The 25901-nt window shown below is 49.4% G+C and overlaps 1 protein-coding gene across 1 annotated transcript in view; it reads right to left on the bottom strand.

The window, feature by feature from the left end:
* The window catches only part of IFT140 (intraflagellar transport 140), a 1386753-nt gene that overhangs the window by 134509 nt on the left and 1226343 nt on the right, over positions 1 to 25901 (bottom strand). Inside the window, exons 22-23 of the mRNA XM_078662938.1 lie at positions 18667 to 18799; positions 18434 to 18577 (exon numbers count right to left, since the gene is read on the bottom strand). Of these exons, the coding sequence (XP_078519064.1) occupies positions 18434 to 18577; positions 18667 to 18799 (277 nt within the window). The remainder of the gene's footprint in view (positions 1 to 18433; positions 18578 to 18666; positions 18800 to 25901) is intronic.

Raw genomic sequence — 25901 nt, 5'->3', positions numbered from 1 at the left:
GCAAACATTTAGTGGACATAGTGTTCTCTCAAGCATTGTTTAAGCATTTGGGAAGAAAGAATGAACAATAACAGGTTCTTTCAAATGGAAGTCTTATAGGACCTTGGTCCTAAATATCGGGGTAGTGCATAAGGTGACTTTGGGCCTGATTTAGATCTTGGCAAATGGTTACTCCATCACAATGGTGACGGATATCCCAATTGCCGAAATATAAATCCCAATATAATGTACAGGTTGTATATTGCGGCGGACGGGAAATCGTTCACCATTGTGAAGTAGTAACCCATCCTCAAAGATCTAAATCAGGCTCTTTGTCCTTTACAAAGTGTTGATACAAATAATTTTTTTAGCATAAAGCCTTGTACTTCCCTCACTTTCCTTGATGATATCAATGCTATAAGATGCGCTGTCTTTAATTAAAAATATTTGAGGGTTGCCCTGTGAATGGGTTAATAAGGCAGCAGGATCAGTTAGTTGATCACTGTGTCGAGTTCCCATGGCACCAGAAGTTGTTAGACTAGAGGAAAAGCACTGCAGAAGCTTTTCATGAATTCCTTAATGATCCTTTGGGAAAGCAAGCATGGAAACAAAAAATCACTAATCTTCTGAACCATATTATACTGCTACCAGATGGATCCTGTCTGAGGTATAACTGTAGGCCTTCCTTTGCCAGAGTGAGCAGTTTGAGGCAGAATTTGGTGTGGTCGCACCAAAATAGGATTCAGACCTTTAGTCTCGCACCACAGGCAGAAATGCTTCCACATGCGTTTTACGAATCAGTCGTAGACAGGTCAGGTGTATGTGCCAAAATGTCCCAGCAATTTACAGAGATATCTAGATTTCCGAACTCAAGATGGTCAGGAACCATGTCGTCAAGGTCCGTGACTTCAGGTATTGATGTAGTCTATTGTGTCTTGAGAGTGAAGTCAAGTCAAGTCAATAAATTTATAAAGCGCGCTACATACCCAGAGGGTCTCAAGGCGCTTGAGGAGGGGTGGGGAATTACTTCTCGAATATCCAGGTTTTAAGCTGCTTTCTGAATGCTAGGTGGTTTTGAGTGAGGCGAAGGTGCATGGGAAGTGAGTTCCAGGTTTTGGCCGCTAGGTAGGAGAATGATCTTCCTCCCATGGTGGTTTTGTTGACGCAGGGAACAGTAGCGAGGGCTTGGCTGGAAGAGCGCAGCTGGCGGGAGGGGGTGTAGAAGGAAAGACGTGAATAGAGGCATTCGGGTCCAAGTTCGTAGAGAGCTTTGTGTGCGTGGGTGAGGAGGCGGAAAGTTATTCTCTTATTGACGGGGAGCCAGTGGAGGTTTTTCAGGTGACCAGAAATGTGTTCTTTACGCGGGATGTCTAATATGAGTCTGGCTGATGCGTTCTGGATGCGTTGGAGTTTTTTCTGAAGTTTTGCGGTGGTACCGGCGTAAAGGGTGTTTCCGTAGTCAAGACGGCTTGTAACCAGTGCGTGGGTGACCGTTTTTCTAGTTTCGGTGGGGATCCAGCGCAATGTTTTTTTGAGCATGCGAAGAATGTTGAAGCAAGATGAGGAGACGGCGTTGACTTGTCTGGTCATCGAGAGTGAGGAATCCAGGATGACGCCAAGGTTCCGTGCGTGATCCGTTGGGATGGGTGCTTTTCCAAGGGCTTCTGGCCACCAAGAGTCGTCCCAGGCGGAGGGGGAGGTACCTAAGATAAGGACTTCTGTTTTGTCTGAATTCAGTTTCAGACGGCTATGCTTCATCCATTCGGCTACCTCTTTCATTCCTTCATGTAGGTTGGTTTTGGCGATGTTTGGGTCTTTGGTGAGTGATAGGATCAGTTGAGTGTCATCAGCGTGGGAGATGATCTTGAGGTTGTGTTGGCGTGCGATGGTCGCGAGGGGGCTCATGTATACGTTGAAGAGGGTGGGGCTGAGTGAAGATCCTTGTGGCACGCCGCAGATGACTTCAGTGGCCTCTGACTTGAATGGTGGGAGGCGTACTCTCTGAGTTGTTCCGGCAAGGAAAGAAGTGATCCATTCCAGTGCTTTTCCTTGGATTCCGATGTTTCTAAGTCGTTGTAGCAGGGTGTTATGACAGACTGTGTCGAAGGCTGCGGAGAGGTCGAGGAGGATGAGGGCGACTGTGTCTCCATTGTCCAGTAGAGTTCGGATGTCGTCTGTTGCTGCGATGAGTGCGGTCTCAGTACTGTGTTTGGCTCGGAAGCCGGACTGTGAAGAGTCGAGGGATTTGTTGGCTTCGAGGAAGGCGGCGAGCTGGTTGTTGACAGCTTTCTCGATGACTTTGGCCGGGAATGGGAGGAGCGAGATGGGGCGGTAGTTTTTGAGTTCGGTGGGGTCAGCTGTGGGTTTTTTCAGAAGGGCGCTGAGTTCGGCGTGTTTCCAGCTTTCTGGGAAGGTGCCGGATTTGAGGGAGCAGTTGATGACGTCTCGGAGGTGTGGTGCTATGATGGAGTCTGCTTTGTTGAAGATGTGGTGAGGGTAAGGGTCTGAGGGGGATCCTGAGTGGATGGAGTTCATCAGGCGAATGGTGTCCTCAGTGGAGATTGGGTCCCAGTCATTAAGGATGTTCAAGGGGGGTGAAGGTACGGCAGAGGGTTTGGTGGGTTGGTCTTCGGGTTGGTTGTTGAAGCTGTTGTGGATGTCTGCGATTTTGTCGTGGAAGAACGAAGCTAGTGAGTCGCAAAGGGTTTGAGAGGGGGTGATGTCGTTGGAGTTGGCAATGGGGTTGGTAAACTCTTTGACGATGTTGAATAGTTAATTGCTGTTGTGGGCGTTTTTGTCTAGTCGGTCTTTGAATGCGATTTTCTTGGCAGTCCGGATCAATTGGTGGTGTATGCGGGAGGCGTTTTTGAAGGCGTCCCTGGTGTTGGTGTTTGGGTCTTTTTTCCAGGTCTTCTCAAGGGAGCGACAGAGTTTCTTGGATTTCTTAAGATCATCGTTGAACCAGGGGGCGTTTTTGCTGCCTAGTTTGATTTGACGTTTTTTCAAAGGTGCTAGGTTGTCGGCAGTGTCGGTTAGCCATTGTGTGAGGTTGATGACTGCTTGGTTGGGGTTCGATGAGTGGGCAGGGTGGTTTTGAAGAAGCGATGTGGAGACCTGGTCGATGGTGATTTTGTTCCAATTTCTTTGCAGAGTAGGTTGAGGATGGTTGTGGGATGTGGTCTTTTTGTAGACAAAGTGAACGCAGCTGTGGTCAGTCCATTGGAGAACTGTGGTGTGACTGAAGGAAATATGTTTGCTGGAGGTGAAGATAGGGTCGAGAGTGTGTCCTGCGCAGTGTGTGGGGGTATTAACAAGTTGTTTGAGTCCTAGGTTGCCGAGATGGTCCAGAAGGGTGGTGGTGTTGTTGTTGTTCTTCTTTTCCAGGTGAAAATTGAGGTCTCCCAATAGGATGTAGTCCTCGGAGGAGAGGGCGTGTTGGGTGATAAAGTCAGTGATGTCTTCAGTGAATTGTGCACGGGGGTCCTGGTGGCCTGTATAGGAGTGTGCCTCTGAGTGTGGTCTTGGGGTCGGTGTGGATCTGGAAGTGAAGGTGTTCGGCGCTAGAGAGGTTGTCGTCTGAGCTGGTTGAGATGCGGATGGAGTTCTTATGGACGATGGCGATGCCTCCTCCTGTTTGTTTGGGGCGATCTTTTCGGATGATCTTGTAGCCTTCCGGGATGGCTATGGTGATGTCTGGGGCCGAAGAGGCGTTCATCCATGTTTCTGTTAGGAAGGCGACGTCTGGAGAGATGGTGTCTAGTAGATTTCAAAGGTTGATGGCGTGGCTGTGGACCGATCGGGTGTTGAGTAGGATGCATTTAAGGTGGTTGGCGTCAGATCTATGTTTGGTGTTAGTGGATGCGGAATTAGATTTTGTGCCGTCAAACTTGCAGGAGATGCATGTGAAGGGTCCATGGGTGTGTCCAGGTGAGGTTTGGGCGCAGTTGGGGAGTCGGCCAGGATTAAGTGCTAGGAGGGTGGCTGAGTCGTATGTAATGCGGGTGGGCTGGGCATTGCGTGGAACAGGGGGTCTGGCGCTGGGCGCGGTCCAGGCGCGGACGGGCGTAGACGGGCTTACCTTTGGCGCACCTTCGGCGCGGCCGTAGCGCGTGGACGCTGCGCGTTGGGACATCTGCTTTAAATGGATAGTGGAGGGGGCGGAGCGTGGGAGGGTCAGCTGGGAGGAGTTAGCCGGGAGGGTAGGCGGGGCAAGGGAGTGGACAACAACCTGGATACAAAATGGAGTTAGAAAGTGAAACTTGGGCAGCCTTTGGTCAGTGCAAAGCTAAATAACAATAGTGCACACAATTGAGGCAGTAGAAAAAGATGCAGATTATAAGAGGCGGCAGTCACACGAAGTATTACCAAAATGCTAGCTTAGTGTGAGGTACGGCGCGATGAATCAACAAAGCGCTATGTGAATTTGCTAATCCTGTCGTGCGCGATGTTTAACAAAGCAAAATTACTTGGGCGCTGTGATTAAATGTCGAGCGCGATGTTAACAGTGCTATTCCAATGGAGTCCGATGTTATTAGTTCCTTATAAATGACGCGCGATATTTAAAGGGCTAGATTACACGAGCGCGAAGTCGGAAGCAGCTATTTAAACAAGCGCGTTGACACAGATGCAAGTGCGAGCAAGCATGCTGCTGCGATACCAGCCAGATGATATTGCAGCAGAATTCTTTGCCAGGGAGCGTGGGGGGGAGCGACCGTCTCGGATGAGATCCAGGTGGTCACATGGACCATCGGGCTGATCTGCGAGTATGTGGGCAGCCAGACCAAGCCCATGTACAGGCGAACATAAATTTGTCTTCCCATCTGCAGTAAGCTTTAAATGAGGTTAAATGGCGGAAAGGTTGGGTAAATGGGTAAAGATGTTCAACCACATCATTGAGAAGGCATTGCCTCTGGATCCTGGTATCCAATACGTGCTTCCTAAGCAGAGGCATTTCTGGCTCTGTAAGGTGGTAAACAGGTCCAGGGTGGCATCACTCCATTTCCTCATGATCTCATGAAGTTGATGTTGGCTGAGCTATCACCCATGGCAGTCTGATAGAGAGCGATTGAGGGCATCTGAATACTTGATCTTTGGTAAATGTTCCACACCAATATTCACTCTGTTTGCAATTGCCCATATCCGATAACAATTTTGCCTCCTCTTACAGATTGCGGCACCTCGCCCATCCTTGTTTGGAGATGTTATACATGGAGGTTGTGGTTTTTGTTCTGATCAGAACATTTTGTTTTGCAAAACTATGGAAGGGACGCATGCGAACCCCAGTCAGGTGACTGATAGTTCTAGGACGTTAATGTGGAGGGAAATGCCATCCTCAGATCACAAACCTAGTTTGAAATGGGAAGTTTCCTGGAAACCTTCACCACAGCAGAGCTTGTATGAGGGGGCAGTGAGTGAATGTCACAATATCGTCCCATGACCCTTTTGCTAGCTTCCACTAAGGTTTTAGTTCCTGTTGGATCGATCTCATCCACAGACAGCAACATTAAATAAGTCCAATGCAGAATAACCTGAACTTGCATACTCTGAATTAAATAGTATTGTAGAGGTTTGCAGTTATTGTCAGTAGTATTGCAATGCACTCTAACTAATGGAAAAGCCTTTCAGAAACCAGAGTCACGTTGTGGGGCTGTTGAAAGACTTTTCCACATTGAGCATCAAGTCCAACTTCGTGGAGGAAGAAGTGTCCTCAATTGAGAGTGGTTTCACTATGCGAATAACTGGCAGCCTAGTATCCAAAGATAGGCTGCCACCAGGGCCAGTAACTTGGTAAACATTACAGGGCAGATTTCAGGCCAAAAGGGATGCTCTGACCTGATAGTGCTGCACTGCCAATGAGAATTGCAAATATTGTCAGTGTTTGAGTCAAAGTAAGTGTCCTATAGATACAGCAAGTTGAGGTATCCAACAATAACAGAAGGACATTTCAGCAGGCCACCATCCAAAAGAGCTCATTTTTTAGGAACTTGGGGAGTTCCTGGAGATTCAGGTTTGGTCTCCACTCTCATCTTCTTTCTAACTAATAAAAAGCTGGAGTACAAGCAGCGGTTACGTTGGGCTGTAGAACTTTTTCCACTTATCCTTTTAGGATAAGGAGTTCCCCTTGAAGTTATTGAATGTGTAAGTGATATTCCTTTGCTAAACAGTGATAAGGAGACCTTCGGAGAAACTCTAGCATGTGTCCAGATTGCTCGATATGTAGCACTTAGACATTAGTTGTTATTTTCCTCCATTTGGATGCAAAGTATGATATCATCCCCACAATAGCTGAAGGGTCATGGCAAAGGCAGTGTTAAGAAGTCAGGCACGGTTGTTGTCATGACAGGGTGACTTTGGCCGCTCCGCTCTTTTTGATAGTAGGAAACTGGTCAGTTAGAAGCTGCTGTCTTCTGAGAGTGGTGTAATCCTAGTCACACCCTGACTGCCTATAAGCACATTACTGTTTGCCCTGAACGCAATACCGGTCTGGAGAACCTCTATATCCCTGCCATCTTTTGAAGACTTTATATACTTGAAGGCCCCCAGGAATTTATCAGTATGAGAATGTGACAACACAGTTCCAAAAGGGTTTATATGTCAGAGGGCATGTTGAGAATCTTGCCTTGTGCCTAAGTGTGGAAAGAGAAAGGGATTTATTTTCACCTATCTTCTGAGAACTGCAGCTTCCTGCTAACTCACAGAAGTCTGCATTTGTGACATCCATGGCTATATCTATTACAGCTGCAGTGGCGCTTTGTTCACCTTTAACAGTGTCTTTGCTTTTTCTATTCTTAGGGATGAGAATAACTAGAGCACATCTGGTTGTCACACTGTCCAAAATGGAAATGGCTGCATTAATTGTGTCGCAGCAACGGAGTTGACCCTGCAACCGAGGTTATTTATTAAGGTCTGCTTTCCATACAAGGGTGTAAATGTAGGTGCCTCTCAATCGCCTTTGCGTTCACGCTGAAATGATGTAATCCATCTGAGAATGACCAGTGAGTCATGATGGCACATACTGGCGCTCTAAATTTTTTCTCCAGACACAAAATGACAAACTGACCAGTAGCAGGCCTCTTTATCAGCTTATAGCCCCGCTCTCCAGATTTAGTCCGAAGCGGGATTAACTGCACTGACTTCCTATGCTGTTCTTTGAAGCCGAAGAGAAAGCATTCTTTTACTGATCTCATCATTGGAAAACCAAGTTATTGGCAACAGTCAGGCAAAGAATGGTAGTAAGAGGTAATGGAGAAGTCTTTTTCATTTACCAGAATGAAGTCTCTTCATTAATCCTTCTGTTGATGATTAATACCATAAGCAGCATCATCCAAATCACTCAGGAATTTCTCCTCATTCTTGTTCATCCTCCAATTGCTGTTCTACTGTCATCACCACCCAGATCCTCATCTATTAGAAGTACTGGAAGCTTTGGTGGTGGGTGCTGCATAGGAGGAGGTAAAGGTTGATGGCCGCTGATGACAACGCTGAGGAATAGGAGGCAAAGGCTCTTGCAGTGGTGCAGCATTGTAAAGTTGAGTCTGCAGAACCATCTTTTGAAAGGTTTCCAACATTTTGTTGGGGATACTAAGGAAGCGACAGGCACCTGCATTCATAAGAGGGTCCCAGCAGTGCTCTCTGAAATTGCAGGATGGTTGCTATATCCCTGTACAATGTTTTTGCAGTGAAGAATGTATTGCACATTCAAATTGGTTGGATTGTACGCTATAACGAACTGTTCCTAGTCAGCAATGGCAGCTTCTTGTTCAGAATCTAGAATATGCACTGGTAATCGCACGAATGGCGAAGCATGAATTCACTGAAAATGTTTTGTAACCTCCAGCGAAGGTGTAATAATAATGTCCTGAGCAACTGCCATAGACAGAGTCACCAAGGGATTTTTTTTTTAAAGGTCACTGTTGATAGGACAATTGTTGTTGAGAATCTTCATCACTATTGACAGCACAGTTGTTGATGGCAGAGCCCGTATCTTTACCTGTGAAGTGATCGTAAACTAGGGTGTCAGTGCTGTCAATGGTGTGATTGTCAACGGTGTTCCCTTTTTCCTCTCCAAGGGACTTTCCATCAATACTGTTTCGGAAGCGAACACTGTCAGCATATTAAGAGCTGGATTTTTGCACCATCTTGGGAGCAGAGTGCTCCGCAGTCTTTTTCAATGATCTTTCAGAGAAACATTTGATTCTTTCCTTTAGAGAGATCCACACAAGCATTTAAAAAAAAATAGAATTCCAAAGTAGGAATTTCTAAATGCTTCCTTTTATGCATCACCTTCGTAGAAGTGCTTAGTGTAGTACTGCACAATTAATCATCTCTGCATAAGGAGACATCTCCTCTAGAGGGAGAATCCTTCCTCTCTCAGAGTTTCCTTTCACTGTCCTTGAAGGCTTTTGTAGGTGCAACTTAACCACAGACTACAGTTGAGACTATGACTGTTTATTCCTATTTTAAAAGTACAGGGGATGGGGCGTGGCCAAGATGGCATCGGAGTAGGACGCCTTTCTGTGCCTCTCCGGCGCCGATCCTTAATAGCGGCTAATAGCTTGTGTCACCGGCTCAGATCGGCCACCGGACTGTTGGCGGAGGTCTACGGAGTGGTGCGGTGAGGTCCGGTGCCGCCGGCAGAGCGCTGCGCCGCACATAGAGGCAGAAGGCGCGGAGGGGTTGTGCGGCCTTGAAATCCCCGACCTCGCGTGTCCTGGAGGCCGGCCGGAAGTTCGGTGCTACCGCGTCGGAGGAGGGGGCTCGCCGCCGCCCGCCCGAGGTCCCCACGGACGCTAGCTGCTTGGAGCGAGCCGCGCGAGCGGCGGAGGGAGGCGCTGCCTGCCAGTGGTCACAGGAGGTGTTTTCGGGCTGGAGGTGAGGAGGAGCGCGGAGGCCCAGGAGCGCCGGCCCGGAGGGGTGGTGGAGGCCCCGGGCGCTGCCCAGAAGCTGCATTCATCTGGGACACGCAGTTGGGCCCAGCATTGGCGCGTGGAGTTGCGCACCGGCCCGGAAGGGGAGAGTGGCTGACGGCCGGCAATCCGAGCAGGGTGAGCGCAGTCAAAACAGGCTCGGCTTCCTACGGTGCGGAGGGGCCCTGGGATTTGCATTTGGCGCCGGCCTAGATGGTGTGTGGGCCCGGGGGACTACCGCCAGCTTGCTGTGCCCGGACATCGAGGGGGGTCATGAGGCTTCGATTGTGCAGGCCCCGGACATGAGCTGTGGACTGGTGCAGAACTAGAGGTGCAGCTGGGAGTGCATGCCTGGTGGTCTGGAGGGGGTCTGGATAGGGAGCGCGACAACGCCATTTTGCCTGGCTCACCTGGTCATTTGAGTGCTTAGCGCTCACGCCTGGATATTTGGCGTCTGAATTGCCCCACCGCACCATTTTCTCAGGGGCTTGCCATCGCTGACTAGGGACTCCTTGTTCCTTGGATCTTGGGCGTTCCTGCCGCCTGGAGTCTCGGCGTCCGGGGGTTCTCTGGGAGCCTCTGGCCTGGTGCAGAGTGGTGGACACCGAGTTGGGCTGCCCTGCGAGGCCGGCTACTACGCCTGCAAGCCCGGGTCCCGGTACCGATTGGCTTGGGTGGTGACTGGTGGAACATCCGCCCTGGCGAAGGGTGCCCAGCATTATGGCTAACCAGGCCCGCAAGGGGCGTGTGGTGAAGGACGGAGCAGCTAAATCTTCACAGCAACCGGCTTCCCCGGGTACCAGTGGGTCGCCCAGAATGTCCGATGACGAGGCCCCGGCCACCAAGGCATTTATGACCGAACTTTTTGCTTCCATCAAGGAGGACATCTCCGAGCTGCGGGCGCAACTGGCCTCTGATCTCCGGGAAGTACGGAGAGATGTTGATGGGATTGGCGAGAGAGTGGCGACTCTAGAGGACCATGATTTGAGCACGGCCAATGATGTACACTTACTCCAACAGGACGTCCTTCGTCTCACGGAACAAAACTTGGATCTGCAGGCACACACGGAAGACCTTGAGAACCGCTCCCGTCGGAATAACATCCGCATTAGAGCGGTGCCTTGGGATGGCGAGGCGGGAGACCTGCGAGGCTATGTGCAGGAACTGTTTCTGCAGATCTTGGACGAAGATGATGTGAAGGATATCCAGATGGATAGAGTCCACCGCGTTGGGTTGCCCAGGAGAGGGGGGGGGCCGCCCCCAGACATCCTTGTCTGTGTTCATGACTTTCAAGTGAAGGAGCGCATCCTTCGTAAAGCCAGGGCCATCACTTCGCTGCAATTTCGAGACCATCGTCCTCAGCTTTTTCAGGACCTAGCAGCTTCTACGCTCCAAAAAAGGAGGGATTTTCGCCCGGTGACTTCCCTTCTGCGGGAACGCAACATCGCATATTCTTGGGGGCACCCCTTCAGGATCATCTTCAGGTGGCAGAACCGACTGGTGCAGATACGCTCCCTCCAGGAGGCGAAGGAGCTCTTGGGTTTGGATGATGTTGCCCCGTCCCAAGGGTCGACTGCATCCCCGTCTCGGCGGCGCCGTCGATCCTCCTCATGGCACAGAGTGGGGTCCTCACCAGTTCGAGGGCGCCCGGACCGCAATTCCAGCCAGCAGGAGAGGGGGAGCGCAGTGGCTTCAGTAGTTTCAGCGACGATGCCGGCGTCACAGGCCAGCTCTGGAGCGGCTTGACGGTGACTTGATTAATGCGGATCGGCGCTGGAGGGGGCATAGACCCCCCCGGTCTGGGTGAATGGATGTACTTTTGGAGAAGACTCCCCAGACCGTGACCTTGGGAGGAACCGAGATGGTCTCCCTACCCTGTCCCCGGAGTGGTCGGAGCTCCGCGAACTGTGGACATCTGGGACTGATGAGTATTATCTTCAATGTTTCTGTTCTGTTTACAATATCACTGTTCCTTTTTCTTTCAGGGGGGGGATGGAATGTTGGGGGGGTTGGGGTGGGAAATGTTGGTGGCGACTGGAGTGATTTGTGGCACATACGGTGGGTCTGGAGAGGTGTGAGAGTGGCGTGTGGGGAGTGGGCTGCGGCACTGGAGGGTTTGCGGGAGGCGGAGGGTCAGGCTGGTGAGGCGCGGGAGGGGTCCTTGGGTCGCCTGTCACTGTTACTTTTGCACGGAAGATGGTTGTCTGTGGGGTGGGGGGCCCCAATGCTGTCTATAGAGAGTTTTGGTTCATGGGGACATCATGCCGGTTAGTATAGGGACATGGAATGTTAAAGGCCTGAACTCGCCACAGAAGAGGCAGAAGGTGTGGAAGTATGTGACTGATCATCAGTTGGATGTTGTGGGGCTCCAGGAGACCCACCTAGCGCGTAAGGACGAGCTGCGCCTTCGACATAAGGCATTCCCCATTATCTATAGGTCTTCGGCGTCCACAAAGCATAGGGGGGTGGCTCTCCTATTTCGCTCTACGCTGCACTTTCAGCCTCATGATGTCTGTAGTGATAAGGATGGACGCTGGCTGATGGTGAAGGGGCTTGTCCGAGGGAGACTCTGTACTTTTGTGGTAGTATACATACCCAACGCTGGTCAAAATCAATTTTTGCAAGGAGTGTTACAACGTGTGGGTGACTTTGCGGAAGGGAACCTGTTCCTCCTGGGGGACTTTAACCTGGTGTGGGATGCGAATGTGGATAGCTCTGGGACCCATAGGGTACATACAGGGGTGTTTTCTCCCTCCTCACAGCAGTTGGTGGGTGAACTGGGTCTGGTTGACGGCTGGCGTTTCTTCCATTCTACCTCCCGAGATTACACTTTTTTTTCGCATGTCCATCATTCTTACTCCCGATTGGACCACATTTTTATTAGCCAGGCACTTAGGGGTGATGTCCTTGACTCCGTCATTCTTCCGCTCTCGGTCTCTGACCACAGTCTGCTGGTGCTTAGCCTCCGGTGGTCCTCACCTGGTGATGGGCAGTGGAAATGGTACTTCCCGGCCTCGGTGGTGCGGGACGATGTCTCTAGTAAGGCGCTGCGTAAGGCCATCAAGGAATTTCTCGAGCTGAACCCAGTGTCGGACACCTCGGTCTCCAACACTTGGGACGCATTGAAGGCGTCCATCAGGGGCACTTGCTTGGGCCTCAATGCAAATCTTAATAAAGCGCGGTGCAAGGATAGGGAAGCTCTGGAGACCGAATTGGCGATCCTTGAGCAGGCTCACAAGCTCAACCCTTCTAGAGTGACCCTCCGGCCTTTGACCGCAGTTCGTGGGAAATTGAGAGCCCACTACAATAACAGGGCCGAATTGACGCTATTGAGGTTAGGCAGGCAGTCTTATTCCTGCGGTAACAAGGTGGGAAGACATTTGGCACGGCAGCTGCGGGATAGGCGGGAGCGTGAGTATATCGGGGGGATTCGGGACGCTGCGGGTGGGCTGCATCACCGGGACGAGGAGAAAGCGACCGTTTTTGGCCGTTTTTACGAAGACCTTTATGCTGGGGACGAGCTGGATGCGGAGTCTCAGAAGCAGTATCTGCAGCGCTTGCCCCTTCCCCAGGTATCCAAGGAGTGGAATGAGGTCCTGGAGGCACCAATTACCAGGGAAGAGGTACTCGGGGCTATTAAGAACCTGAAACTGCACAAGGCCCCTGGACCGGACGGATATACTGCCGTCTTCTATAAGACGTTCGCCTCTGAACTTTGTGACTTCCTGGTGTCCCTCTTTACCGACATGGCTGAGACCGGCTCTTCGAAGGGCTCCCTGGCCGAGGCGGTTATTACGGTCCTGCCGAAGCCGGGGAAAGACCCCACCCAGTGTGCCTCGTTTCGCCCCATAGCGCTCCTTAACTTGGATGCGAAATTATATTCAACAATCCTGGCGTATAGACTGCAGGATCTGTTACCAGCGATCATACACCCTGACCAATCCGGGTTTATCAAGGGGCGCCAGACGCACGACAATACGCGCAGAGTTGTGCAGAGTTGTGCATCTCATTGAAAAGGCGGACAGGTTTCGCATTCCGGCGGTCCTGGTGGGGTTGGATGCCGAAAAGACCGTGTGGACTGGCGCTTCCTGTTTCATACGATGACGGCTTTTGGCTTTTCGGCGAAGTTCATTACCATGGTGAAGGCCAAATTCTGCAGTCCTAGATCTCGAGTGGGAGTCAATGGCCACTTGTCTGCATTCTTCCCGCATACCAGAGGCACTAGGCAGGGTTGTCCCCTTTCCCCTCTCCTGTTCGCGCTGAGCATTGAGCCCCTGGCGGTGGCGGTGAGGGAACATGAGGGCATACGGGGCATTCCGTTCACGGGAGAGCAGCACAAAATCACGCTCTTCGCGGACGACGTACTTCTTTCCATTGCGGACCCAGAACGCTCGCTGCCTTGTGTTAGGGAGACCTTGCTGAACTATGAAGAGGTGGCAGGCTTCAAGGTTAACTACAGCAAGTCGTATGTCCTGAATCTTACTCTATCGCCAACGGACACGGAACGCGTGCGCACTCTGACACCCTTAGCCTGGGCTGCTGACTCGATTGTCTATCTAGGGGTCCACTTGACTCCTACTGTGGGAAAACTTTTCGCGGCCAATTTCCCCTCTCTGTTGGCAAAGACTCGAGCCGAATTGGACAGATGGAAACCTAAATTTCTGTCCTGGCTGGGTAGGATCCATGCTGTGAAGTTGGTTCTCCTTCCCAAATATTTGTATTTATTTCAGGCCCTGCCCATCTCTTTGGACGGCGACTTTTTTCGGCGTCTTAGGACGCAGATCTTGCGATTTGTGTGGCAGGGGGTCCTTTGCGTTACTACGTAGGCCGAGGTCCGAGGGCGGGGTGGGACTTCCTGACGTCCAGCTTTATTACAAGGCGGCACAACTGAGAATTCTGGTAGAGTGGTCACAGCAAACATCGGAGAAGCATTGGCTGCATATGGACCGGAGTGTGGCGGGGAGGTCGGTTTGGGATTTGGCTTGGAAGCCTAAGAAGGACCGCCCCTTGAATGCCTATATAAGTACACCTACGGGTACTGTCCTGAAGGTATGGGACACCCTTGTTGGGGACGAACGTTGGACTACGTTCCCCTCACCTTTCACGCCCTTGCACTTCAATCCAGCCTTCCCGCCGGCTCAGCGGGAGGGGACCTTCGATGCATGGAGGGAGGGGGGTTGTAGGGCTCTGACTCACCTGTTCCATGGTCAGGCTCCCCTCACTTTTGCAAACTGCGTGAGGGACTATGGGGTTCCCCAAAATGACCAATATTGTCACGCACAACTGCTCCATTGGGCCACGTCGCCGGGGGTACTGGAGGCGGCCACGAGACCACCCTCCCCATTTGAGGCCTTCCTGCTGCGGACGTCTGTAATGAAGGGGGTCATTTCCTTCTTGTATCAGCTCCTGCTTAAATCGGCGGTCTCGCCTAGGCCTAGGTATATGGAACAGTGGGAAGAGATGCTGGGGAGAGATGTCTCAGACACTGAATGGACAGCATTATGGCGGGATATCACGAAGTTTAATCACTCGCTTCACCTCAGGGAAGCCCACCTTAAGACTCTTATGCAATGGTATTTATGCCCGACCAGGCTACATCGCTTTTATCCGGCCACTTCCGATAAATGTTGGAGGGGTTGCGGGTTTCTTGGGGACTTTCGCCACATCTGGTGGGACTGCCCAGTGATTCGGCCCTATTGGGAAGAGATTCTCTCGCACATTAGGGAACTTCTGCAGTATCCCATAGAGGACTCGATGGCCTCTGTTCTACTAGGCCTCCGAGAACCCGGTCTAGAGCACCAGACCAGAGCAGATAAGAAGATTTTGTGGCTTTGCCTGGGTGCTGCCAAGCTTACACTGGCAGCTGCCTGGAAACAAAAGGAGGCACCGGCAATTTCGCTGTGGCACGCACGATTGTGGAAACTTCTGAGTTTGGAGAGAATGGCGGACATATTCCTTGGTAATTTTAAGAACTTCCAATTCCAGTGGGGTCCATTGGTGAATTTCCTGTCTAAAGGCTTACCATCCGCTGTCTGTCCCGCATCCTTGAGGTCACTTCATTTTCAGGTCTAATTTTGCTGCCGGAAGGAGTTTTGGATTGACTGAGTCGCCACCATGGGGGGAGGGAGTGGGTGGGGGGGGGAGTTCTGTTTATCGGTTTACGGTTCACCGAGGTGCATAGCGACGATATCTGGCCTGGTTATTTGGCTCAGCCGACCTATGGACATGTCAGCTCGGCTCTGTGTTGCACTTGTTGAGAGACTACAGCCATGGGCGCATGCCAAGGACTGACTTTGCCTATGTTATTACGAATTTGATGCTCTGTTTTGTTCTTTTTTGCTCTTAGATGGGCCCTTCCCGAGAGGAATTGTATCGCACCTTGGTGAACTTCATGTGTGTAATGTTCCTTTAAAACTGAAAATAAAATTTTTTATAAAAAAAAAAAAGTACAGGGGATTACCAGCCTGATGAAGGGAAATGATGTAAGCGCATGCAGTTACAAAAAACGCAATGGTAGAGGACTTGGTTGGTTTGTTTGAAGCATTTCAAAACACTGACATACTACTGGATGAAGTTGTGAGTTCCTAGCCTGAGCCTGACAGGTATTTTCACAGAGGAGGGAACATTCATTGCTGTGACGGGCTCTAGAAAGAAACAGTCGTCAAAGAGATTCCTGTTCAGAGGAACACAGTACAAAAAGGAAATAGACTGTATATTCCTGGACTCGAGTGGAAAGACACAAGCCAAACATCGTGATTTACAGCATTTGAGCTTGGGAAATTGGGCCTGGTGCATGCAGAAGCAGGTTGGTCCTCTATAAAATAGATTATTTTAGGCTCTCCCATTTGTTTTATCTTGGGCCCAAGCAAGGGCAAGGGCTTTGTTGTGGGCACTGTTTAGGGTTACTTTTCAGTCCTGTCAGCCTTTCTTTGTTTGCCTGATCAGCCCGCTTATTCAAATAACCTGTTGAGATGTGTTTCTTACACAGGTATTTCAATGTGTTTCAGTCTGTTACCTTCATATTGCCACAGTGAGAGCTAGTATTGGTTCTAGCATTCATGATGTTTGCTCTCTTTGAGCCTCTTCATGGTTCCATTCTGAGGTTCCTAACTTTGAAGACTGTCGTTGTGATCACCTCTGTGTGTCACATCAGCAAACTGCAGGCTTTTTTAGTCCAGCTTCGTACACTATCTTCTTCCCTGATAAGATGTTGCTTAGGACACATGCATCTTTTCTCCCAAAAGTGGTGTCACCTTCCTAAGTGGGTCAGTCCATAAACATGCATTGTAGACATCAATTATGCTTTGCTTGTGGTGGTGAATAAGAGTAGAATGAAATTAATGTTTTCTCACAGTGGATTACAGACTCCTGACAGATCGCCTCAGGTCTGTGGCTGGGCTTGTTGGACTCTTGCACAGCTGGCTTTGTCTTTGTGTGAGGAATAAAGTAGTAATAAAAAGGATTGGTAAGGCGAGTATGTCTGTTGTAGCCCGCCAGCCTTTCAGCTTTGTGAATGCTTGATATGTTTTGTCATTGGTTTTGTAAAATGTTACTGTTGGATGAGTGCTCAGGCCATTGCAAATATTTTTTTAAAACACTGGCTAAAAGCAAAACAATGTTTTGGTCTCAAAAAGAACACAATGCCATAATAGTCCCCTGCACTGAAGAGAATGCCACATTAGTACCTAGCATAAAAGGGAACAAATTTGTTAACAAATACACAGCTTATGACAGAGTGGGATGTTGTCACTCACAGTGAAGTTAGCTAATGGCTGATGTGCGCTGACACACTGCCCCATGCTGTAACAAACATAAGAAAAATGTGAATGGCAGATTGGACAACAGACCAAAATGTAACGCTAGCTGGATGAAATCCCCTACAAGTATATTATATGCATTTAATTTTAGTAAAATCAAATTGTCTCGGCTAACGCTTAAAATGGACCCCTTTGTCACTGATAAGCGAGGCATGGTGTGCTAAGACTGCTCCATTATTTGCCTGCATCTCTTATGTTTGTTTAGATGCAGCCTATGATGAAGGTAATTTCTGGTTACGACCTCCATAATCATTTCAATGCTTATACACACAGATCTTGTTTAAGTTAAAGAACGTATTAAGCCTGCTTTGGGGCTTAACACGATTGCCCTGAGGAAATGGAATCATGAGGGGCTAAGTGTTAGTTTAAACACAATGAAACCAAACCAGACATTATTGTATTTGGGACACTGCTCCAATGAGGCCCTATCCTACCCTGCTGATCTCCCCAAAATGTCTGAACAGACTCTTACACTCATCTGTTGTGAAAAACATTTCTTTCCTGACTAAGAGTCACTATTAAACAGGTACCAGTCATACTGAGAGCAGCTGTCACAGGGACCCTTGTTCTTCTCTGCTGAACTGTAATGCCTTATGTTTCGACAGGACAAAACCATAACAGTCCATCTTTAAAAACACCAAAATGTCTGGGTCCACCCTGTGCTTGTTATCCACAGAAGAGACTGTGTCTCTCTCACCAAAACAGAACTGCACTGGTCCACAGTACAGTGCAGAATTCACTTCAACAATCTTGGTATCGCTCATAGATATCTTTGTGTTCCAAGACCCAAACATTTCCTGATCAAAGTCTGTTTCTTTAATAGAAGGGCTGTGAATCAGTTAACAAACATCTTGCCCACCCACCCCTAGACCTGTCATAATCGAGAGGAGGTGCCTTGACACCTAGGCTGTCCGTCGCTGGCATGCGCTGCCAAACTCCGTCCAACATGTTTGTGGCACTGAATAGCCCTCTGTCAGAGGCACAGAAAGTGTTCTATGGCCCTTGATGCAAGCAGGGATAATGCCTCCTCGTTTGCCAGTTGGCGAGTAAAAGACAGCTGTAACAAGGGTTCAGTGACACCCTTACTCCCCCGGGCCCTGGTATCACTGCACCTGCTGCACTAACAATAGCTTCACCTATGCCCATAGTACAAAACCCGAGAACCATACAGTAATTTTATATTTTTCCAATGTACCTTCTGATGTTTTCCCAAATTTAACAACTGAAGGCTAATACTTACCAGTTGCCATATGTTTCTCTACATCATCTCCTCCATGAAATGATCCTCATTATAGAAGGGAAGAAATAATTTAGTCTTCTTACCTTTTAATAATGTAGTTCTTGGCCTCATGGCTTAAACAGTCTACCATGGGACAACCTACAATGTTGGTGTCTGTGATTTTAAGTCTAGCTAATAGGAGCACTAACAGATTTGAAATATTCCATTCAACAAGGGAATGGACATGTCCAATCCCTACAAACCTTGGATTGTATAAGTAGTTTGCTGAACGACCAACGAAAGTAAAGCACAGGCCTTTACCCTGACTAGTAATCCATTCCCTAGAGATTCACTGAGCCTTATATGAAGCAGCAAAATATTGGTCATTTCAAAAGTTAATAGCACAAATTTTTCTTTTACTTTCTCTCCAATATCGTCAGTTTGAGAGAGGTTGATTCTTCACTGCATTGATCCAGAACCTTTAGCGTATGTTTATTAAGACCTTTATGTACCTTACACAGGCGGATGGCATTATTGTACGCCTGAGCCCTGGTGTAGAAGTGCACCGCCTGCTTCAGCTCATCCTGACTCTCATATTGCCGAGCTAGATGGTAGGACGCCGCCCAGTTTCCAGTTTCGTTAGCTATTTCAGCTGCCTGTAAAAGAAGACAATATAGTAACCATGTGCCTCGGGACAGTTTTCTTAACTTCAAAAAACATTATGCCTAATTGGTAGAGAACTTACCCGCTGGATGTTTCCCAGGAAGCAGTGAACGCGAACAAGCGAGAGGTAGTCTTGCGCCAGTTCATAATACTTCAACGCTGCATCCATGTCTGCTTGACTTTCTAGATACTGAGCCCACCACTTCCACAAGCTCCTAAAGACATACACAACAAGAAGGTCACCTTCACGTCTTGATCCATGTGACAATGGCAGGCACAACAACATCAGCTGGCTACAAATATTCTACGGTAAGCTCTCACCAGAATTAATCTGTGCCCTGTACATGCCTCAAAGAGTCTTTGATCACATTTAATGAACATATTAACTGACCCCTGCACTTTGCAGTGTATGCTCACTTGCTTTCCATGGATTAGGAATGCTTCCATGCAGGACTGGGCGTATGTGCTGCACTTCGATCGTTCAGTATTTTGGTGAAATAGCTCCTTTCTTGGCTATAGGTCATTACCCAATGCTTACCAGCCTGATCTAACTCTTTCTGTTGAAACTCTAGAGCTTTGTTATCTAAACCAGATACTGTTAGACAATCACCCCAGTCATTTCAACAACCAAGCACACAATTTAGGCTTAAGTACGAATAAATTGCCCCCTTTCACCAAGGGTTCACTCATTCCTTGATGGAGAATCAACAATCTTTCAAAAAGCCAGTTCATTATTTATATGTTTAGCAATGGAGGCATTCACTGCAAACTTCAGTGTCAGTGCTACCCTTTCGGCAATGAGACAGAATATTGAGGCAAAAAAATCCAACTGCATTAATATCAAGTTGTTAATATAGTGGAATGGAAATATCTAGTGCAAGAATATCGTTGTCAAGAATATCGATTTGAACGAATCCCGCACTACAGTGACTGAAACGGACGTGGGCGCCCTGAAGAAGAGGCTGGCGGAGGTGGAGGGTATCCAAAAGACACTGGCGGCCCGAGTGGAGGACGCCGAAGGGCGCGCGAGGCGGAACAACCTCCGCTTCATTGGCTTTCCGGAGCGGTGCGAGAAGGACGACATGGCGCGGTTCTTGACCCAGTGGTTGGAGGGCTGGCTCCCCGAAGGGACACTGTCCGCGTGCTTTGTTATCGAGAGGGCACACAGGGCCCTGATTCAGCGGCCACCGGAGGGTGAGCGTCCTCGACCAGTCATCGCCCGGCTGCTCAACTATCATGATCGCGATGTCATTCTGCGGGAGGCGAGGAACAAAGGCTCGCTCACCTTTGAGAATCATACCATCATGATCTTTCCTGATTACACGAAGATGGTGCAGCAGCAGAGACAATCCTTCGTGGCCGCTAAGGCCAAGCTGAGGGGCCTGAAGCTTCAATACTCTCTCCTGTATCCGGCCCGCTTGCGAGTGGTGCACCAATCCCGGACGCACTTCTTCGACTCCCCCGAGGAGGTGTTCCGCTGGACCGACGAGACGGTACGACTCAGACCACATGCCCAGCCGGGGCTGAACCCGGGCGGGTCTCAGGGATCGTCGCCGGAGCGGATGAATCGCCCGAACAGGAAGGGTCGCCATCGGAGGTCCCGCTCTAGGAGGAGGTCGGCCTCTGCCAGTGCATCGCAGACGGGTGGTGCGGGGGACTCGGAGCACTCCGATGCCGGCAGCTGAACAATGCTGGGACTGGACCTTACTTGCCGAGTGCTGAGTCGCCCTGCATTGGCTGGTGAGACTGTTCTATTATGACTTCCTAATGCCAGTCAGTTCTCCTTGAGGACTCATGTTACTCTTTCTGGGTACGCGGTGGGGCTCGGGGGCGCCTTTTCTGGGCCTCAGACCCCCGCGGTTGAGTGAGTTGGGGGGGGGGTGGTGAGTGTGTCTTGATTGGGATGTTGGGATCCATTGGTATGGCGGGCCCTGGGTTCTCGGTTCTGGACCCGGGTCTCTCCATGCCGCGACAGATACTTCAATGTTCTCTGAGGTATTGGGGTGGGGGGAGCGGGGCAAAGGGGGAGGTTTGTTTCTTGCTGATGTTTTGGGGGGTTTGGGTCTGGGGAGGGTTGCTGAGTGTTTGGGTTGCAGGGATGTGGAATTCCTATAGCCCGACGCCCAGGACATATTGTTTGGGGTCAAGGGCTACAAGTTTTCATGTGTATTTTGCCCTTGGGACAAGTAGCCCCAACCCCCACAGCACAAACCCTTTGGCTGCCAGTTTGCAGTACCACATTGTGGATCAGGGAAGGTCACTGTCTGAAGTTAAGGTGATATTTTTGTCCATATGTTAATGCTGTTCAAACTTGTATTTATGGTTCTTGAATTGAAAGCCTTTATTATTAGGGTGGTATGTTACTATGGGGTAACCCAGTATCCCTCAGAACCTGGGCAATATTTCTAATATAAACAATAGTTCTGTTGGGTAAAAATGATTCAAGTTTTAAGAAATGAATTCATACACTTTTATACAAATTGCAGTATTAACTTGCTCTAAATAGACAAAACACAAAAATGCAAATCCAAAGCAACAAATAGGGTATAAACTGATTATTTTATGAATTTAGTGTCATTCACAATTACCCTGTATTCAATACATAGATTAGATAGTTTTACAAAAGCGGCGCATCAAGATAAGGTGATTGTGATATTTGAGTGCAGTAATCTATCGTGCAGTTGTGAAACAAAACCAGTGACTTATATACAGGTGAAGGAAAGGATGGGGTAAAAAGTTGGCCAAAGCAGTATTCAGTTGGAGATATTCCTCTGTGCCACTGCGGTTGGCGATTGCTATGGAATACTCTCTGTTGGTCCAAGGGTTTCTTTGTCGACGTTTCGACCCTAGTGACGCCCGATTCGTGGGTCAGAGCAGGTCTTCATCAGGACAGGGGGTGGGGAGCGGGGGGTTGGTGGGAGGAGGTGAAGTCGCCTCTGGGGGGCCCGTGGGTGGAGAGAGGGGGGAGGGGGCGCGCACCCAGACTTCTACTGGATCTCAAAGGCAGAGTACTCAGGTTCCAATGGGGAGGATCCTAATTCAGAATTGAATAAATCAGATTCTTCTTGTGTGTCTCTTCTTTTGTCATGCTGGTGATCAATCGTGCGCTGTAGCGTTTCGTTTCCTTCTCGCTGACAGCTCTAGGCAACAATCATTTTGTTCTTTGCCTATTATTAGGGTGAGTGTTTGAAGTAAATGTTGTTAGCTCTGACTGCACTACTGACAGTGGTTCAAGTATAAAAATGTGTACACACGTTTTCTAAGTTTAGCAATATGAGGCTGTGTATAATGCTCCGAGAATGCTCTCTGATTTGATGCAAATATTTGCAGACGCTTGAACGCAAGATCGAGGATTCTTTGCTTTCAAAATGAAATGTTCATAAATAAATGAAATCAGAAAAATAAACATTTTGCTAAACTGCTGTAGAATGTCAGGTACCATTTCTTTGCAACATCATTTAGTAACACTTGTTGATGCACGCTAGTATTTCCCAAAAATATTCATAATGGAAAATCAGTGTAACCAGTTTCAGTAGGATTATGGAAAACAAAAATAAATAAGCATTGGCAAAGCCAGTAGGTCTGAATTGGTGGTCAGCTTTTCAGTTTTGTCAATGTGTTACTTGGTTTGGCAAGGTTTTTGTAAAACCTTATTGGTGTGGGAGTTGCCGGGCCCTCACCATTGTAACAAACATTGACAAAAGCAAAAATTGTTTGGTCTCAAAAAGCACACACTGCCACAGTAGTTACTAGCATTGACCAAAACTACTTTGTGTGGCGATATGCTCCTTGTAAAATATCAGAGTGCTGTCACTTACAGTGAAGCCAGCCGATACAGAGAGAGAGACAGAATTTTAATAAACACAAAAGGTCACGGTCAACACCAGACCAAATTAGGGGCCCAATTATTGAAGAAAGTCTCAAAAGTTCACCCATAGTATGGCCTTGCATTAAGTGCAGCTATTCGGCTTTCATGAATTCCCGAGAATTTACAGAAGTAGGACAAGAAATAGTACTCCTAGAAAATATATTTGTGAACTGCATTTTAGCATGAGCAAATATGCACGTGTAGATTTTTTCATGTGAAAATCTGTTTGCTAGTTCATTTTCCCGCCAACCACTTTTTTCCCAACTCTGGAAGAAGGTTTAGATCTCCCATTGTCAGGAAGTACATTTCTAACATTTCTCAGTATGGGAAAAGTTTAGATAAGAGTTGTTGAAAACCCTTAAAACATGCAAGTTAGTAGGTTTGCAGACTCAAAATGGCATTATATTCCCAGAACTATTGCTTACCACTACCTTCATTCCCAGTATGTAGATCTGTGGAAACATGGCAAAATAAGGGGATTGCAAGTATTCAAACATTACTATGGTATAAACTCTGGCATAATCAGATAGGCTATATCAGAGCTCTGATATGAGATTGCTGCCTTAATTTGTTGACGCACTACATGGCACCGAAGGGACAAGTGGATTTTGATACAGGACAAGTAGATTTATGAAGCATGCTGCCCCATGGACAAGAGGATATTTTAATAAATTCCACACCCCTGGGGTTGGGAGGGTGGGACCACACGTGTGTATAGCTTTTGATTCTGTTGCCTTGTGGGTTGCGCCAGGGTGGGACGAAGGGCTGGATGCTGGACACTGTGTTGGTAATGGCTAATAATACGACTGTGTCTCCTCAAAAGACCCTGCGCGTTGTGACATGGAATGTGAGGGGAATTCTGGATAAAATCAAGCGTGGGGCTGTACTGCGCTGGGGGAAAAGAGAGTTGGTGGATGTCCTGATGCTCCAGGAGACCCACATGCTGGGTACCAAGGCCCTCAGCCTCCAGAGGTTCGGATTTCAGCAAGTGTACCATGCAGGCTTTACGAGGGGCTCGCGGGGTGTGGCTATTCTGGTGCACCGCAGAGTGGCATATGTCCATGAGAGGCAATGGGTTGACCCCCAGGGCCGTTATATCTTCATCAAGGGTCTGTTAGGTGCTGAACAAGTGGTGTTTGGCAGGGGGCCACTTCTGAACCGCCGCCACCGCCGAGAGTCATATTTACTTACCTCCTGTACTGCCAGAGGAAGGCAGAGGCCATTGCCCACGCCGCCGCCACCGCCAAGAGTCAAGGGACAGCTGACTCCGCGCCGCCGCTCCGGGAGACTCCAAATCCCGGCGGGCACCGCGGCGGCGCGTCTGAGTGACGCGGCAGCGCAGAGGGAGCGCTATCAGAGGCGCACAAAAGGAGGAGCACCCGGCAGAGCGGGGGGACCACTTCTGAACCGCCGCCACCGCCGAGAGTCATATTTACTTACCTCCTGTACTGCCAGAGGAAGGCAGAGGCCATTGCCCACGCCGCCGCCACCGCCAAGAGTCAAGGGACAGCTGACTCCGCGCCGCCGCTCCGGGAGACTCCAAATCCCGGCGGGCACCGCGGCGGCGCGTCTGAGTGACGCGGCAGCGCAGAGGGAGCGCTATCAGAGGCGCACAAAAGGAGGAGCACCCGGCAGAGCGGGGGGACCACTTCTGAACCGCCGCCACCGCCGAGAGTCATATTTACTTACCTCCTGTACTGCCAGAGGAAGGCAGAGGCCATTGCCCACGCCGCCGCCACCGCCAAGAGTCAAGGGACAGCTGACTCCGCGCCGCCGCTCCGGGAGACTCCAAATCCCGGCGGGCACCGCGGCGGCGCGTCTGAGTGACGCGGCAGCGCAGAGGGAGCGCTATCAGAGGCGCACAAAAGGAGGAGCACCCGGCAGAGCGGGGGGACCACTTCTGAACCGCCGCCACCGCCGAGAGTCATATTTACTTACCTCCTGTACTGCCAGAGGAAGGCAGAGGCCATTGCCCACGCCGCCGCCACCGCCAAGAGTCAAGGGACAGCTGACTCCGCGCCGCCGCTCCGGGAGACTCCAAATCCCGGCGGGCACCGCGGCGGCGCGTCTGAGTGACGCGGCAGCGCAGAGGGAGCGCTATCAGAGGCGCACAAAAGGAGGAGCACCCGGCAGAGCGGGGGGACCACTTCTGAACCGCCGCCACCGCCGAGAGTCATATTTACTTACCTCCTGTACTGCCAGAGGAAGGCAGAGGCCATTGCCCACGCCGCCGCCACCGCCAAGAGTCAAGGGACAGCTGACTCCGCGCCGCCGCTCCGGGAGACTCCAAATCCCGGCGGGCACCGCGGCGGCGCGTCTGAGTGACGCGGCAGCGCAGAGGGAGCGCTATCAGAGGCGCACAAAAGGAGGAGCACCCCCGCGTCGCGGGACGCCCGGGGCTAAGCCCGGGCAAAGGGCGGGCCCTCTGAGGCCCTCAGAGGTCAACAGTGGTCGGGCGGGCCACCCCACCAACATTTTCAATAAGGTTAGTTACCTAATAAGCTGTCCATAATGGCTAATTGCACCGCCACAAGTGATAATGTTGATATCCTGACTCAGGACGCAGAGTCCCCTGTAATACTGCTAACATCGTTTGAGACATTAATAGATACTGCGTTTAACGAGATAGTTGAGACTGAAAGGAGATTTTCAATGGGCCCGACGAGTATTAATTTATTACATGCCACTGCCACTTTCAGTGGTAATGGCAATACCCATATAACTCCTGAAATAATTGTTGTAAAATCCTCACATCCCGATACAGAAGTACCAATTGTCCTAGACGATGATGACACTGTAACATATATAGCATCAGAAGTGACCCCAGGCCACGCCTCAGTAAAAACATCGACAGAGGCTGGAAATAAGGGAACTGATAAAGTTGCAGCCAAGAGAAAGAGGGGCCCTGCAAAAATAACTTACAACAAACGGAAGCAGCCACTAAGGACTGTTAACCAACCTACCCCACAAAGTATGTGGAATAAGGGGAAGAGACAAAAGTTGGTCCAGCATATAGTACCCACACAGGATCAACCGCATCTGGGTGATATGGTCGTTATAAACAACGAGGTGTCAAATAATGTATCTATCTCCACCCAGACTGAGCCCCTCCACGAAATTGACAAATCCAGTCATTATTCCAAGTCAGAGGGGAACCTTATTGAGACTGTTGTTGATACAATTTTTAAAAATTTGGAAGGTCAAATGATCAAACAATTTAATAATATTTTTAAAAGACTTGACAAATTGGAGAATATAATTAAAAACGAGGATGCTAAGAGAAAAGGTATAGCAAACTTGGACAAAATGAGAGTAGAACGATTGCTAAAAGACCTTGAAACTACTACCCATGTCATTATTTCAGGTGATCACGGTAATACAAGGACAGTGGAACAACAAGCTGTAATTAATCCAATACAGTCAGATACACCAAAGGCATCTAAAAATAA

The sequence above is a fragment of the Lissotriton helveticus genome, chromosome 10 (genome assembly GCF_964261635.1).
Source record: "Lissotriton helveticus chromosome 10, aLisHel1.1, whole genome shotgun sequence".
Taxonomy (NCBI): Eukaryota; Metazoa; Chordata; class Amphibia; order Caudata; family Salamandridae; genus Lissotriton; species Lissotriton helveticus.
Note: the sequence above shows the minus strand (reverse complement) of the source record. Positions and strands in the feature narration are given on the sequence as shown.